This window comes from Oncorhynchus keta, chromosome 36, assembly GCF_023373465.1.
Source record: "Oncorhynchus keta strain PuntledgeMale-10-30-2019 chromosome 36, Oket_V2, whole genome shotgun sequence".
NCBI classification, from domain to species: domain Eukaryota; kingdom Metazoa; phylum Chordata; class Actinopteri; order Salmoniformes; family Salmonidae; genus Oncorhynchus; species Oncorhynchus keta.
This window is the reverse complement of record NC_068456.1, coordinates 6,345,180-6,361,355: the sequence shown is the minus strand read 5'-3', so window position 1 is coordinate 6,361,355 and position 16,176 is coordinate 6,345,180. Positions and strand designations below refer to the sequence as shown.

General features: G+C 43.9%; 1 protein-coding gene across 2 annotated transcripts in view; it reads right to left on the bottom strand.

The window, feature by feature from the left end:
- Nucleotides 1-3,246: 3,246 nt before the first annotated feature.
- Nucleotides 3,247-16,176, bottom strand: part of LOC118369534 (insulin-degrading enzyme) — a 49,551-nt gene continuing 36,621 nt past the window's right edge. For both annotated transcript variants that reach the window (XM_035753981.2, XM_035753982.2), the window contains 7 exons: nt 15,999-16,110; nt 10,911-11,078; nt 10,472-10,744; nt 8,345-8,406; nt 4,576-4,648; nt 4,387-4,454; nt 3,247-4,259 (listed from right to left, as the gene is read on the bottom strand). In XM_035753981.2, coding sequence (XP_035609874.1) covers nt 4,164-4,259; nt 4,387-4,454; nt 4,576-4,648; nt 8,345-8,406; nt 10,472-10,744; nt 10,911-11,078; nt 15,999-16,110 — 852 coding nt within the window. In that variant the 3' untranslated portion in view covers nt 3,247-4,163. The remainder of the gene's footprint in view (nt 4,260-4,386; nt 4,455-4,575; nt 4,649-8,344; nt 8,407-10,471; nt 10,745-10,910; nt 11,079-15,998; nt 16,111-16,176) is intronic.

The following is a 16,176-nucleotide window of genomic DNA, read 5'->3' as shown; positions in this document are numbered from 1 at the left end:
TCATATAGACCTGACGCATGCTGTCTACTGAATGAAGACTTGATTGACTCACATCTTTTAACCCAAATCACAAGACGCCACAATTTCTTGCTAAAACCATATTTGTTTATTGGTGTTCATTTGCCTCAAGGCAGTCACAGAATGGGTTAAAATTACAACTATAGTTGTAGAACCAGTATACAGGTGGTCTGAGCTGCTGCCTCCGGAACACATACACAATGGGTTTGAATCTGGTCCACTGCTATTTGTAGCAACTCACCATCTTTAGTTGTATTTATTTTTTATTTAACCAGGTAGGCTAGTTGAGAACAAGTTCTCATTTGCAACTGCAACCTGGCCAAGATAAAGCATAGCAGTGTGAGACAGTTACACATGGAGTAAACAATTAACAAGTCATTGACACAAAGTCTATATACATTGTGTGCAAAAGGCATGAGGTAGGCAAATAATTACAATTTTGCAGATTAACACTGGAGTGATAAATGATCAGATGGTCATGTACAGGTAGAGATATTGGTTTGCAAAAGAGCAAATATAAACAGTATGGGGATGAGGTAGGTAAAATTGGGTGGGCTATTTACCGATAGACTATGTACAGCTGCAGCGATCGGTTAGCTGCTCAGATGTTTGAAGTTGGTGAGGGAGATAAGTCTCCAACTTCAGCGATTTTTGCAATTCGTTCCAGTCACAGGCAGCAGGGAACTGTTGGCTTTAGGGGTGATCAGTGAGATGCTACGTGTGGGTGTTGCCATCGTGACCAGTGAACTGAGATAAGGCGGAGCTTTACCTAGCATGGACTTGTAGATGACCTGGAGCCAGTGGGTCTGGTGACGAATATGTAGCGAGGGCCAGCTGACTAGAGCATACAGGTCGCAGTGGTGGGTGGTATAAGGTGCTTTAGTAACAAAACGGATGGCACTGTGATAAACTGCATCCAGTTTGCTGAGTAGAATATTGGAAGCTATTTTGTAGATGACATCGCCAAAGTCGAGGATCGGTAGGATAGTCAGTTTTACTAGGGTAAGTTTGGCGGCGTGAGTGAAGGAGGCTTTGTTGCGGAATAGAAAGCACTCTTGATTTGATTTTAGATATGAGTCTGGAAGGAGAGTTTACAGTCTAGCCAGACACCTAGGTACTTATAGATGTCCACATATTCTAGGTCGGAACCATCCAGGGAGGTGATGCTAGTCAGGCGTGCGGGTGCAGGCAACGAACAGTTGAAAAGCATGCATTTGGTTTTACTAGCGTTTAAGAGCAGTTGGAGGCCACGGAAGGAGTGTTGTATGGCATTGAAGCTCGTTTGGAGGTTAGATAGCAGTGTCCAAGGACGGGCCGCAAGTATACAGAATCTCTTGTGCAATAAACAAAAAATGTGAGTGGAACTGCCCCACTCCTTAAATCTAATGGTGTGAAAAAGGCATGCTATAAACCAACCACTAGAATATTAATTTAGCATGGTAGATGGATGTAATCTCTGGTCAGCTCAGCTTTTACATTCACTGTAAAGAAAATGTATTGTGACTTAAATTGAATTTATAGTTTCATGGTAGATTATAAATGTATTTTTTCTAACCTTGAAGTGGATGTGTTGAGTCTATTCTAAGGTCCAGATGCACACTGTAGGACAGATTCAATCCAAAATCCTTAGACATGAACAAGGGAACTATGAACTATGGCTGTAAAACAGCTTGAATGAACCACATTTCATAGCATATTACTGAAAGATTACACTTTCGGTTGATGTATAGTGTGCTTCGGAGGCAGCTATATCTGGGATACAAATCCTGCGTTGACATATTTCAATAACAGACAACGATTTGTTCCAGTATACAGTGATTTATTAGATAAACACAGGAGAAAATGTAAGACTTACGCACTCCTGCATTACTGAGCCCTGAACATGTCTGCAGTAACTCAACCAGCCAATTTACAGCAGTGTCCACTGACCGTCTCACTGAACCACCTTCCATTTGATCAGGCTGGTATTCAGTAGGGCACAGCGTAGCAAAACATTTTGCAACAAAATCAAAACAAGCATTTATCAGACAAGTTCAGGTAGTCCCTCTGTCTGGTGCCTAATGAATGCAACCCAGTATCGCAAAATAAACCTGCACAGTTATTCCCATTTGAGTGTATATCGATTACTTATGGAAACTATTGAGGAAAAACAGCTTGGTTTCCCCCTAAATACATTAGCAAGCAATGACTACTAGTTGCAAGAGACTGTTATTCCTACCAAAGGAACACAGCCTGCAGGTCAGTTACTGGTCCCTACCATTGTAAGGTAAGCACTGAACAAACCGGTGGAATTCAAGGGAATGTTCGGTATATGTCAGTATACAGCTGTACTTCCTTTAGAAAAAACATAAATCCATAAGAAATGTCAAGTTTCTACCTTGTGGTAAAACACATTACGTTAACCTTAGTTGATATATAGGCCTGAGAACATATGGGAGACATTTGCTGTATTAAAGAGTGGTTGACGCCACCAGTGGTTTGACGCCACCAGTGGTTTGACTTGGCAAGGCTTGTTAACACCTGAGAGACTAGGCCATGGTATAGAGACAGACATGGCACTGACATGAGTACTATCCATGCATCACATGCCAGGGTGTCCATTAGGCTGGATGAGAGCAAGGACTCAAGAATGCAGTGTCCCCCACTTCTACGTAACAGTACAGAGGCCATTAGTGTGTTTAAAGCCACACTACTCACTCTCAGGTTCCCCAGTTTATTGCTTAGTGAGAAGTGCATATTGAGAAACACAGGCCCGACTACACCTTCACCCTCCATACATAGGCCTCTATTGAAACCCTTCAGACAAAATTATTATTTTAAAGGGCGTCCTGAGAAAATACTAAATCTGTTTACCCCATCAGACATTCTATAGCAGTCCTTTGTTTTTCTGAAGGATAGCATCTTTAAGATTGCAATGACCCCAAGTCTGACCAACAGAGGCAAAGTGCAGTTGGCTGACTGTCAAAGTCCAGACACTGCTGTGATATGTGTATCCAGCTGACTGCTCCAGCCACAGTTGTGCATCTATTGGTCCAGATTGGTAGTAGACCATCCCCTACCCCCTTTTAAAAAGGTACAACCTTTGTCTCAAATGGAGAAAGATGGGGGGGGGGGACACCTATGCAATAAATCACTAGTCGAACACAATTCAGATTAAAATATTAACAAGCATAAAAGCTATAAAAAGAAAAATGTATAACTCCAAACAAGTAATTAACATAAATGACAGACATTTAAATATGTTTATTTTTCTTCAATCTCAAATAAAAGCAAACGATTAGAGGGACCCTGAGATGCTTGGATAATACAACCCTATAGAGCACTAGTTCAAAAGAAAAGCTTCACGGGACACCTCTCCACCAAATGGGCCCTGACATTTTACCAGTTTAAAAAATAAATAGAGTCAGATCTCAAAACCTGTACATCATGGATTAAAACAGAATTGTTTCCATAAGGCTGATCAACTGAAATGGTGTCCAAAATAGTGTGTTGCACATTCATCTTATTTAAACACAGTCTTTGTGATATCAATTCAGGGAGTTGTCACTGTGCCTTGATGCGTCGCACGAGTACATAAGAAAGTACGTGTCCGGCGTGTCTAAAATGATATTATGTACACCCTTTGCAGAGCTATCCTCCTACACCTCAAAAGCTTCACATAATCATCATTAACCAACAGTTTACTCTCACCACAGCAGCATGTCCTTGTGGCTAAACCAACTAAAAACACTTCCATTATAAAGTGTCAAGGGGTACTTGTACTGGTTTACAGGGTTCCCGGCCTTGTGGTTGTTTAAGTTATTACTATTCCTCTATAATAGGAGCCCTGCTTCAACATTCTATACATTATTGGGAATGTGTGTTGGTGGGGTTTTCCATGAGACTAAAATTGGGTGACCTCTACTCTTACACGGAGCTATGATGAGATCCACAGCCAAGTTGTGGGAATCAAACACATTTCCAAGTGCCTCTCGTAGCCTCCAGCCTACCACACACAGATACACAAACATACACACATGCAGGCTTAGTCAGATGAGTGTGTTCCTGACTCCTGTTGCCTCGGGGGGACAGGGGGGGGAGACAGAGCAGGGCACCCCCCCACCACAGTGCTCCCATGCTGCTCTGGGGGCAGGGCTGCCCGGTCCTCACAGTTTGGCAGCCATGAAGTTGATGTGGGGCTTGGCCAGGGGAAAGAGGGGAAGGCTCCTCTTGAACTCGGTCATGTCCTGGACCAAAGTAGGCTGTACACAGATGGACAGGTCAGTGTATTACAGACGTTAACACATCACCCAAAAAGTTACATACTTCTTCCAATTCTCTATCACAGACACACACTCCTCCTGTATTATAAAAGGATGACTACATTACCTGTGGCAAGGAGGGGGCAGGGACCAGGTTGACGTCATTCTGGGCAGGGAACTCGCCCACGACTGGGCCTAAACAAAAGGACAGAGACGTTTAAACAACTGTTAAAAACAGTCAAAGCAACACATTCACACTGACAAACTGAACTTCTATCCCCCCCAAAAAACTCTCCATCACTTGTACAGTACTCACATGAGTCCATCTCCCTAGACAGGACATGCACAGACACCTTGTGCCTCTTGGGTGCATCCACAGCCAACAGATCCTACAGAGAGAGAGAGATAAGAGTTAGATAGAGACACAGAGAAGAGACAGAATTTAATTGAAGTCACTGTCTGTGAAAAATGTATTATAATGGGGTGAAGAAAGTTTCCAGGCTCCTACATCGGAACAAAGTGGATTCAGTCATAAATCTGTGGGGGGGGTATGGTGACATTTATTACAATGAAAATATTCTGCATGGGGCCTGTGTTGCTTCTGCTGAGGTAGAAATATGGGAAGTCTTTCATTGCTTCGCTATCCTTGGTCCCCTTATCCTCTTGAAACACCACCCTGACAGTGACGCACCCCCTTGTTATGGTTGTGGATCAGTGGCAGTCAGTGCAGTTTAAGATTAGGGAGGACAATTTCTTTTCATGAGCATGGCCTTATTTCTATTACAGCATATTGGATGACTGTCATTCATATTTCATTCACCCAGTTCAATGTAAAAGTGATAGGTTTAGGCTACTACATGATACTCAATTCCCCTATACCCATCAGGTTGCTACAACATTTCAAGAGGTCGAGAGAAAAAAAAAAAAAGAGGTAACAGATAGACACATTCAATACCATTTTGCACACTCTTGCCTGCATCTAGCTGATCTAGGGTGTAATCATTAGTTCAACAGTTGCAAACGAGAGTTTCTACTGGACAAATTCATGCATGTTTATCCCCGTTTCGTTCCATTTGCTTCCATTTAAGAAACTTTTCCCCACAGAATCGGCAGAATGAATACACCCCTGATCACACGTAAACACAGTTCACTTTCATAGCAGCCAAGGTTGCATTCCTTCTCATATCTATGCGCTCTCCTCTCACCTGTTCCTTTTACTTGTGGACTTTAATGCAACAGCTGTATGTGACCAGACGAAAAAAAACTTTCCAAGCCAAACCATATCATAACCGCTACCCACAGCTTTGGGCTCCCCGAGGAGCAGCAGTCTACGGCACTGCATCGCAGTGCAAAAGGCATCCCTACAGACCCTGGTTCGATTCCAGGCTGTATCACATCTGGCCGTGATTGGGAGTTCTGTGGGGCGGCGTATAATTGGCACAGCGTCGTCCGGGTTTGGTTGGGGTAGGCCGTGAGTGTAAATAAGAATTTGTCCTTTACTTGTTATGGCTGCAATCCCACTAACGGGACAAGTGTCATCAACAACCGCTGAATAGCATAGCGCTACATTCAATAAATATTACTATAAATATTTATATTCATGAAATCACAAGTGCAATATAGGAAAACACAGCGTAGCCTTTTGTTAATCCACCTGTCGTGTCAGATTTTGAAATTATGCTTTACAGCGAAATCCAGGCGTTTGTGTAAATTTATTGATCGAACGACAAAACATTAAGTACACTTAGCATCAGGTAGCTTGGTCACGAAAATCAGAAAAGCAATCAAATTAATAGTTTACCTTTGATGATCTTCGGATATTTTCACTCACGAGACTCCCAGTTACACAACAAATGTTCCTTTTGTTCCAAAAATATAATTTTTATATCCAAAATACCTCAGTTTGTTTGCCGCGTTATGTTAAGGAATTCCACAAGAAAGAGCGGTCAAGACAACGCAGGCGAATATTCCAAATAGTTTCCATAATGTCCACAGAAACATGTCAAACGTTTTTTTATAATCAATCCTCAGGTTGTTTTTAAAATATACAATCAATAATATATCAACCGCAAATGTCTTTCACAGCAAAACTCATGTGACCACTTGACGCGATGTTATCGTTCTGGCTCATTTTTCAAAATAAAAGCCTGAAACTGTCTGAAGACTGTTGACACCTTTAGGAAGCGATAGGAAGCCACTTCCTGGTTTGATTTTCCTCAGGGTTTCTCCTGCAATATCAGTTCTGTTATACTCACAGACAATATTTTGACAGTTTAAAACTTTAGAGTGTTTTCTATCCAATACTAATAATAATATGCATATATTAGCAACTGAGACTGAGGAGCTGGCCGTTTACTATGGGCACCTTTTCATCCAAGCTACTCAATACGGGGCGGCAGCGTAGCCTAGTGGTTAGAGCGTTGGACTAGTAACCGGAAGGTTGCGAGTTCAAACCCCCGAGCTGACAAGGTACCCACTGTTCCCAGGCCGTCATTGAAAATAAGAATATGTTCTTAACTGACTTGCCTAGTTAAATAAAGAAGTTACATTGTTGTTACCATATTAGCTAAAGTTTATCCCCCATCATTTATCACTCCAGTGCTAATCTGCAAAATTGTAATTATTCGCCTACCTCATGCCTTTTGCACACATTGTATATAGACTCCCCCTTTTTTCTACTGTGTTATTGACTGTTAATTGTTTACTCCATGTGTAACTCTGTGTTGTCTGTTCACACTGCTATGCTTTATCTTGGCCAGATTGCAAATGAGAACTTGTTCTCAACTAGCCTACCTGGTTAAATAAAGGTGAAATAAAAATAAAAAAATAAAAAAGTAATGTCATAGTCAACATAGCTAATAGAACTAACGCATTAGTAAACCCGTTACGATCATGCAGCAACGTTAGGGAAAAGGGGAATACCTAGTCAGTTGTACAACTAAATGCCTTCAACTGAAATGTGTCTTCCGCATTTAACCCAACCCCTCTGAATCAGAGAGGTGCGGAGAGCTGCCTTAATTGACACCCACGTCTTCAGCGCCCGGGGAACAGTGGGTTAACTGCCTTGCTCAGGGTCAGAACGACAGATTTTTACCTTGTCAGCTCGGCGATTCCATCCAGCAATCTTTCAGTTACTGGCCCAACGCTCTAACCACTAGGCTACCTGCCACCCTGATACAATGTACAGTCAAGTAAGAAGTTTAGAACTTACACCGGCGGGCCCCAGTGGCAATAAATAAGTAAAACCAAAAGCTTACCTTGACTTGGAAGAGTTCCAGTGTTGTGTTGGATAGTCATAGCCAGCTAGCTAACATAGTATCCCTCTGTTTGAGCAGGGTGTTTTAGTAGCCTAACTGCATTTGCTAGTTAAGTGAAAGAGAAATATAGCTCTTGCTTCTCGTTCATTTTGGAAGAAATTAGTTCAAAACATTTCTACTATTGTCTGAGTCAACTAACGCACTGCAGTGCTAGCTAGCTGTAGCTTATGCTTTCAGTACTAGATTCAGTGTCTGATTCTTCGAATGGGTGGACAACATGTTAGTTCATGCTGCAAGAGCTCTGATAGGTCGGAGGACATCCTCGAGAAGTTGTCGTAATTACTGTGTAAGTCTATAGAAGGGGGTGAGAACCATGCGCCTCTTAGGTTTTGTAATGAAGTCAATGTACCCAGAGGACGACGGAAGCTAGCTGTCCTCTGGCTACACCATGGTGATGCTGTCCTACAGAGTGCTGTTGAGGCTACTGTAGACCTTCATTGCAAATCAGTGTGTCTTAATCAATTATTTGGTGGAGTGAATGGATTTAGTATAGTTTGATCTAAAAAGGATAACTTTTCATATGTTTTTTTTTGTATGAAATTCACTGAGGATGGTCCTCCCCTTCCTCCTCTAAGGAGCATCCACTGTTGTGGATAGTCTGGGAGCACAGCATACCGTGTCAGTGTAACCTCCACAGCTATGAATAGAACCAGGAAATGGATAAGAGTGGTGGAGGGTTCTAAATGAAACAAGGTGCCATCTTTCAGGGAGGACAGATTGAACAACACACCGGAATGCAGAAGATGGATGAGCAGCTACTATACTCACCCGGTAGAACTGCATGATGTTTTCTTTCGTCAACGTCTTCAGATAGGCCACTTCAATGTTATCTAGAAAACAACAGGAAACACTTTGGACTAAAGGTCGATGATTTGAGATATCCCTCAATATCTCTTGCGCTAGTTGGCTGTACCTGCATCAAAGTTCCAGTATTTTTCCTTCATAGCTTGTTCTCCATCTTCATAAGTGGGCAGATAATTTGTTTTCAGGACTTTTATTTTCTCATGGCTCTCGTCACTCTGCAGCAGACATATAGTGAGCAATATGTTCGGAACGTTGAAATCGCACTAAAATCACAGTATTGAATTGCAATACATATCGTATCGTCACCTAAGTATTGTGATAATGAGGTCCGTAGTAATTTCACTTTCGTAGTCAAAAAGCCAGATCTACCGCTCTACTTAAATTTAACCAAATTAAAACAGTTCTGCAGGAATGAGGTTTGTGCAGTAGGCCTAATGCATATTGGCTATATGCCTGGCAATATTGTTCTTCTCAAACCATTTTATAATGAACAAACTCTACGCGAAAGAGATGTCACGCTGCATGATACAAATGGTGGTCACACCAGATACTGACTGGTATGACCAACAGATGCATATCTGTATTCCCAGTCAAGAGGAAACAATTGATTAGGGCCTAATGAATTTATTTCAGTTGACTGATTTCCTGATATAAACTAACTCCGTAAAATCTTTGAAATTGTTGCGTTTATATTTTTGTTCAGTGTATATTTAAAAACTCAAGATTTGATGACAAACCAGATCAGTTGGTGTAGCACTTGTGAGGAGCAGCAGAGCATAAATTAAAATAATTTGCTAATAATTTGCTTTTTTATTTTACTGGACTGATGTTTCCTGCATCTGATAGTCATTGTGCTTTCAAGACAACTGGGAACTCGGAAACAAACCAGGTAAAATCATGATGTCACTGATCTTCAAGTCGGAGCTCTCGAAAGATGAGTTTCAGACTTGGAATGACCGTTCCAAAAGAAATTCCCCAGTCAGATCTCATTTTTCCCCCGCAGAGTTCCCAGTTGTCTTGAATGCACTGAAGTCAGATGTCTAAAGTTAGCAGTTGTTTTCAACACGGCATTAGTCTCAGCGAGGGAGGGAAAGAGCAGCAGAGGGTCAGCCTCTCATGGTCCTTGCCGTCTCCTTCCTTTCTTCCAGTGGGACTGACCAGAGAGAGGGGACACCGTCTTCCACCTTCTACATGTAGGCTAGTATCAAACCTTGCTGGACGCTATAGGCACAGTGATTTGAGCAGTAGAAGCACTCGATTTAGCCACAGATCTTCCGATTCACCGGGTAGGAGGAGTTTGTCTTTTCAGACAAATAAAAAGGTTAAAAAATATCTACTGGTGCGCAGGGCTTCTGAATCAAGTGCACCTACCGCCAACTGCGCAACACAATTTTGTTATTTTTTATAAAAGGAGCGCAAGCATTTATCGTTGGCTTTTCTACGGAAATGTTGTGACTAGAAATGCCTTGAAGATTGACCAGTTGACAGTGATCGACCGGTTGGTGACCAAGGCCCTACAGGGTCACCAGCCACCCCTACTGTACAATGTCCCACTATTGGCAAGGCTCCACTTTCTATCATGACATTAGTGGTGACAGTTGCTGCCCTGTCTTCTCCCATCCTCCTTCCCTCTAACAATGAGAACATGGTTTTCATCAGTTCTCCCTACTAAGAGTTCTGTATCGAGATTTACGGCAGATTACCAGCAAATCAGCCCATTACAATCCATAATAGCACTCAGGAGATGCATGAGATGCTGCTTGGGCGAGGTGTCCTCCAGGAGTTTATTCTGGGGCCTAATCGTTGCCAATTTCTGCTGAGAAAACAACCTTCCTTTCCCTCGGGGATCCTCCAGAATGTCAATATAAAAATGTCAATATAAATAAATGCATATTTCATTCAAAACACCTATCCATATAAAAAGGCCTCCTAGCAGTTATAATATGAGGATCAGGAGGAATAACCATTTAGTCGACACTAACTACGCAAACTCCCCACAGATATCACCTGGAAAAAGCTCTTAGGCCTCCAGACCAGGTAAAGGAAGGGGTGTGTATGTGCGTGTTGCTCATTGTGTCTGCACATGCTCACCCCTGTCGAAGTTGTACTGCTGAGAGATGATCTCCCCCCAGTACTTGGCGCACTCAGCGGCCAGCTTCTTGGGCTTGTCCAGGCGGCGGATGGCCAAGGCCTGGATGTGTTTCTGGAAGGCCTCGTCGTTCATTTCCTCCACAGACATCTCCATGGCTTTTAGGAACGCCTCCACCCGGCTCTCCAGGTAGTGGGGGGCCTTCTCCGACTGGATGATGAAGCGCAGGCCCTGGACCCCGTTAGCGCGCCGCGGACCGCTAAACACTATGTACCCTGAGGAGAGTGAAAGTCAAACAATTCACTGTAAATTCTGGAAAGTGTTTATGTTTAACTGCACACAGTCTACTGTCCCCTTTTCACTGCAGGGTGTTGAGTTCAACTATATTTGAGTACTTTACAAGATACCAGTCTCCACTTGAGTGTGTGTGCGTGGTCTTACCCAACTGTTCCTTGGTGCGCAGTGTGTTGAAGCAAGGCTCAGAGATGATCTGGCAGAAGAGCTCCAGCAGCATGTTGTCGTGGGTTGTCTGCATGTCTGTCTGGTAGTAGATCTCTATGCCACAGTTGTTGTGCACCTCGTTCCTCTGCTGGTACACATACCAGCCACCTGGAAGGCACAGACAGCAGGGTCAAAGTCATTAGGGCACATAATGGAAAAGGTTTCAAAATGTTTTGCAAGGGGGGGAAAAAAAACAAGAGTTTCTTATTGGACAAGTCCAGGTAGTACATTCCTGTTTCAGTCCATTTTGTGCCTAACAAATACTCAGTGTACAGTTTATTAGGTACACCACCCCGTTCACAAAAATAGTTCTCCTGCAGAGAGTAAGTCACGTGACCATGGCTTGCTATATAAAGCATGCAGACAGGCATCCAGTTACTGTATGATTGAATGTTAGAATGGGAAAAACATGTGATCTAAGAGACTTTGAGCGTGGTATGGTTGACGGTGCCAGGCGTGCCGGGGCCAGTATCTCAGAAACGACCGGCCTCCTTCCTGGGCTTTTCACGCATGACAGTCTAGGGTTTACCAAGAATGGTGCGTCAAACAAAAAACATTCAGTCAGCGACCACAAACAGGCTAATTAAGATGCAGTACAACAGTGGTGTGCAGCACGGCATCTCGGAATGCATAACTAATCCGTCCTTGTCACGGATGGGCTATTGCAGCAGACGACCACACCGGGTTCCACTCCTATCAGCTAAAAACAAGAGGAAGTGGGTCCAGCAGGCATTTAATCACCAACACAATTAATTGAGTGTCGCCTAGGCGAAGAAATCCCAGTTCCTCGAGTTATGCTGACGACAGTCAGGATTTGGCATAAACAGCCCATCCTGCCTGGTGTCAACTGTACAGGCTGGTGGCGTAATGGTGTAGGGAATGTTTTCCTGGCACATGTCAGGCCAATTGAGCAATGTGGCCGTGCCCCGAAGAATTCAGACTGTTATGGAGGCAGGGAGGGGGTTGTCAGACCCGGTACAGATTGGTGTACCTAATAAACTGGCCACAGTGTATATGTCCCAGGGTTTATTCACATACTGTAGCACAACCTAGCCAGTTGATGCACCCCTGGATTTACAGTAAATATACAATTACTAAAGAACGTCTTTCGATAGATTTAAAAAGTATAATACAGGACCGTTATATATAGAGTTCAGCTAGAGGACAGTGGTGACACTCTCCAGTCTCCAGACAGGAGAGACTAAGCCAACATCACACTTTTTGCTGAGTGGCTGTGAATAGGCGTGTTAAAAGCTTTTCATTGGAACTTTCATTTTTTGGGGGAGGATGCGTAAAAACCCCCCGGGATGTGCTGAGTTCATTTGGATATCGACTCACCTATATTTGAGTCCTAAATGATCAAGTAGACTTTGAATGAGGAAAGATGCAGCAGGTTACTTATGCATATCCTTTTCAATGATGAATGATGTGTCAACAGTTCTCCTCAAAATGCAAAAAGTGCGCGAGTGAAGATGAATGGAAGTAAGCAGTTTAAGTATGTGTCTGTAAAAGCGTATGTTAAGCTTTTTTGTTGGGAAGCTATAGATCAAATCAAATCGATTTGTCACATGCGCTGAATACAACAGGTGTATTAGACAGTGAATTGCAAAAAGGGACAATGGAGGCAATGCAAAAGTTTGGGTAGCCATTTGACTAGCTGTTCAGGAGTCTTATGACTTGGGTGTAGAAGCTGTTTAGAAGCCTCTTGGACCTAGACTTGGCGCTCCGGTACTGCTTGCCGTGCAGTAGCAGAGAGAACCGTCTATGACTAGGGTGGCTGGAGTCTTTTTAGGGCCTTCCTCTGACACCGCCTGGTATAGAGGTCCTGGATGGCAGGAAGCTTGGCCCCGGTGATGTACTGGGCCATATGCACTACACTCTGTAGTGTCTTGCGGTTGGAGGCTGAGCAGTTGCCATACCAGGCAGTGATGCAACCCGTCAGGATGCTGTCGACGGTGCAGCTGTAGAACCTTTTGAGGATCTGAGTACCCATGCCAAATATTTTCAGTCTCCTGAGGGGGAATAGGTTTTGTTGTGCCTGCCTCACGACTGTCTTGGTGTGCTTGGACCATGTTAGTTGTTGGTGATGTGGACGCCAAGGAACTTGGAAGCTCTCAACGTGCTCCACTACAGCCCCACTCGATGAGAATGGGGGCGTGCTTGGTCCTCCTTTCCTGTAGTCCACATTCATCTCCTTTGTCTTGATCATGTTGAGGGAGAGGTTGTTGTCCTTGAACCAAACGGTCAGGTCTCCGACCTCCTCCCTATAGGCTGTCTCATCGTTGTCGGTGATCAGGCCTACCACTGTTGTGTCATCGGCCAACATAATGATGGTGTTGGAGTCGTGCCTGGCCGAGCAGTCCTGAGTGAACAGGGAGTACAGGAGGGGACTGAGTACCTACCCCTGGGGGGGCCCCCGTATTGAGGATTAGCGTGGCGGATGTGTTGTCGCCTACCCTTACCACCTGGGGGAGGCCCATCAAGACGTCCAAGATCCAGTTGTAGAGAGGTGCTTAATCCCAGGGTCCTTAGCTTAGTGATGAGCTTTGAGGGAACAATGGTGTTAAATGCTGAGCTGTTGTCAATGAATAGCGTTCTCACATAGGTGTTCCTTTTGTCCAGGTGGGAAAGGGCAGTGCAGAGTGCAATAGATTGCTTCTTCCTAGGTTTTGGCATTTCTAGGGAGTTTTTCCTAGCCACCGTGCTTCTACACCTGCATTGCTTGCTGTTTGGGGTTTTATGCTGGGTTTCTGTACAGCACTGAGATATCAGCTGATGTACGAAGGGCTATTTAAATAAATGTTGATTTGACGTGAGCCATGAGCAGCCTTTCAAAGCACTTCATGGCTACAAACGTGAGTGCTATGGGTCGGTAGTCATATTATTTAGGCAGGATACCCTAGTGTTCTTGGGCACAGGGACTATGGTGTTCTGCTTGAAATATGTTGGTATTACAGATTCAGACAGGAAGAGGTTGAAAATGTCACTAAAGACACTTGCCAGTTGGTCAGTGCATGCTCGGAGTACACGTCCTACACGTCCTCACATCGGCTGTGGAGAGAGTGATCACACAGTCGTCCGGAACAGCTGATGCTCTCATGCATGTTTCAGTGTTACTTGCCCCGAAGCCAGCATAGAATTTATTTAGCTTGTCTGGTAGGCTTGTGTCACTGGGAAGCTCTCAGCTGTGCTTCCCTTTGTAGTCTGTAATAGTTTGCGAGCCCTGCCACATCCGACGAGCATCAGAGCCGGTAAAGTACAATTCTGTCTTGTATTGACGCTTTTGCCTGTTTGATGCTTCGTCGGAGGGCATAGCGAGATTTCTTATAAGCTTCCGGGTTAGAGTTCCACTCCTTGAAAGTGGCAGCTCTACCCTTTAGCTCAGTGCGTATGTTGCCTGTAATCCATGGCTTCTGGTTGGGGTATGTACATAGTCACTGTGGGGACGACGTCCTCGATGCACTTATTGATAAAGCCAGTGACTGATGTGGTGTACTCCTCAATGCCATCGGAAGAATCCCGGAACATATTCCAGTATGTCCTAGCAAAACAGTCCTGTAGCTTAGCATCTGCTTTAACTGACCACTTTCTTATAGACCGAGTCACTGGTGCTTCCTGCATTCATTTTTGCTTATAAGCAGGAATCAGATTTGCCAAATGGAGGGCAAGGGAGAACTTTGTACACATCTCTGTGTGTGGATTAAAGGTGGTCTAGAAATGTTTTCCCTTTGGTTGCACATTTAACATGCTGATAGAAATGTGGTAAAAACCGATTTAAGGTGAGCTAAACCTTGAGACTTCCTTAGATATCGTGCACCAGCTGTTGTTTACATAAATGCATAGGCCCGTGTCTTACCAGAGGCTGCTTTTCTGTCCTGCTGATAGTGTGTATAACCCGCCAGCTGTATGTTCTTAATGTCATCGTTCTGCCACGACTCGTGAAACATTAGATATTACAGTTTTTAATGTTCCGTTGGTAGGATAAGTGCTTTCAGGTCGTCCCATTTATTTTCCAGTGATTGAACGTTAGCTAGCAGACCGGAAGGCAAGGGCAGATTGGCCACTCGTCGCCTGATCCTCGCAAGGCATCCTGATCTCTTTCCGCGAAACCTACGTTTCATTTTCCAGCGAATCACGGGGATCTGGACCTGGTCAGTAGATAGTATATCCCTCGTGTCCGACTCATTGAACACGAACTCCTCGTCCAGTTTGAGGTGAGTAATCTCAGTTCTGATGTCCAGAAGCTCTTTTCAGTCATAAGAGACAGTAGCAGCAACATTATGTACAAAACAAGTTACGAACAACATGAAAAAACAAACTAGTATCGTTGGTTAAGTGCCGATAAGACGGCAGCCCTACCCTCCGACACCGCCATCTCCAAATCCTGCTCCGTTCAAAGGTTAGTTCAGTTTGTGTTTGTTCAGTTAGTTCAGTTTGAGGCTGGCTGGCCGACTGGATCCAGTATTTTTCCAGGAGGCCCAGACAGCCATGATTTTCCTCTCCTCTGTGCTCAAGTTACTTAATGTCCTCAAGTTACTTAATGTGCTCAAGTTACTTAATGTGCTCAAGTTACTTAATGTGCTCAAGTTACTTAATGTGCTCAAGTTACTTAATGTGCTCAAGTTACTTAATGTGCTCAAGTTACTTAAATGTGCTCAAGTTACTTAATGTGCTCAAGTTACTTAATGTGCTCAAGTTACTTAAAGTGCTCAAGTTACTTAAAGTGCTCAAGTTACTTAAAGAGTGCACAGGCACTGTGTGTGTGTGTGTATTGTTGTGCTGTGGTGCTGTGTGAGTTTGTGTAAGTGGTTAAGGAAAAGTGTGTGTATTGTATTGCCTAGTGATGTCTGTTTCCCCTTTGTAGGTGAAACTTTCTCCCTTGGACATTGGAGGGGCATTACCACTGAGGTGTTACACAAGCACAGGCCAGACTGTTGGGTAAGAAACCTTCAGCATGGTCACAATGGGGACAGGCATGACGAAGTTACATGGAGGTGAAGGGAATGATAGGCAGTGCACTTGGCCTACCATCTGGCACCTGCACCTCCCTGTAGCGAATCAACTGGCTTGGTAGGAGGGGCTTGGTGTGGGCTTGATTCATAAGCGTGTCCTCGACCATCTGCATCATGTCTAGAGCAGACTGGAGAAAGAGAGATCGAGAGAGCAAAGTGAGAGGTGCAAATGACATAGATCAGTGTTGTAATCC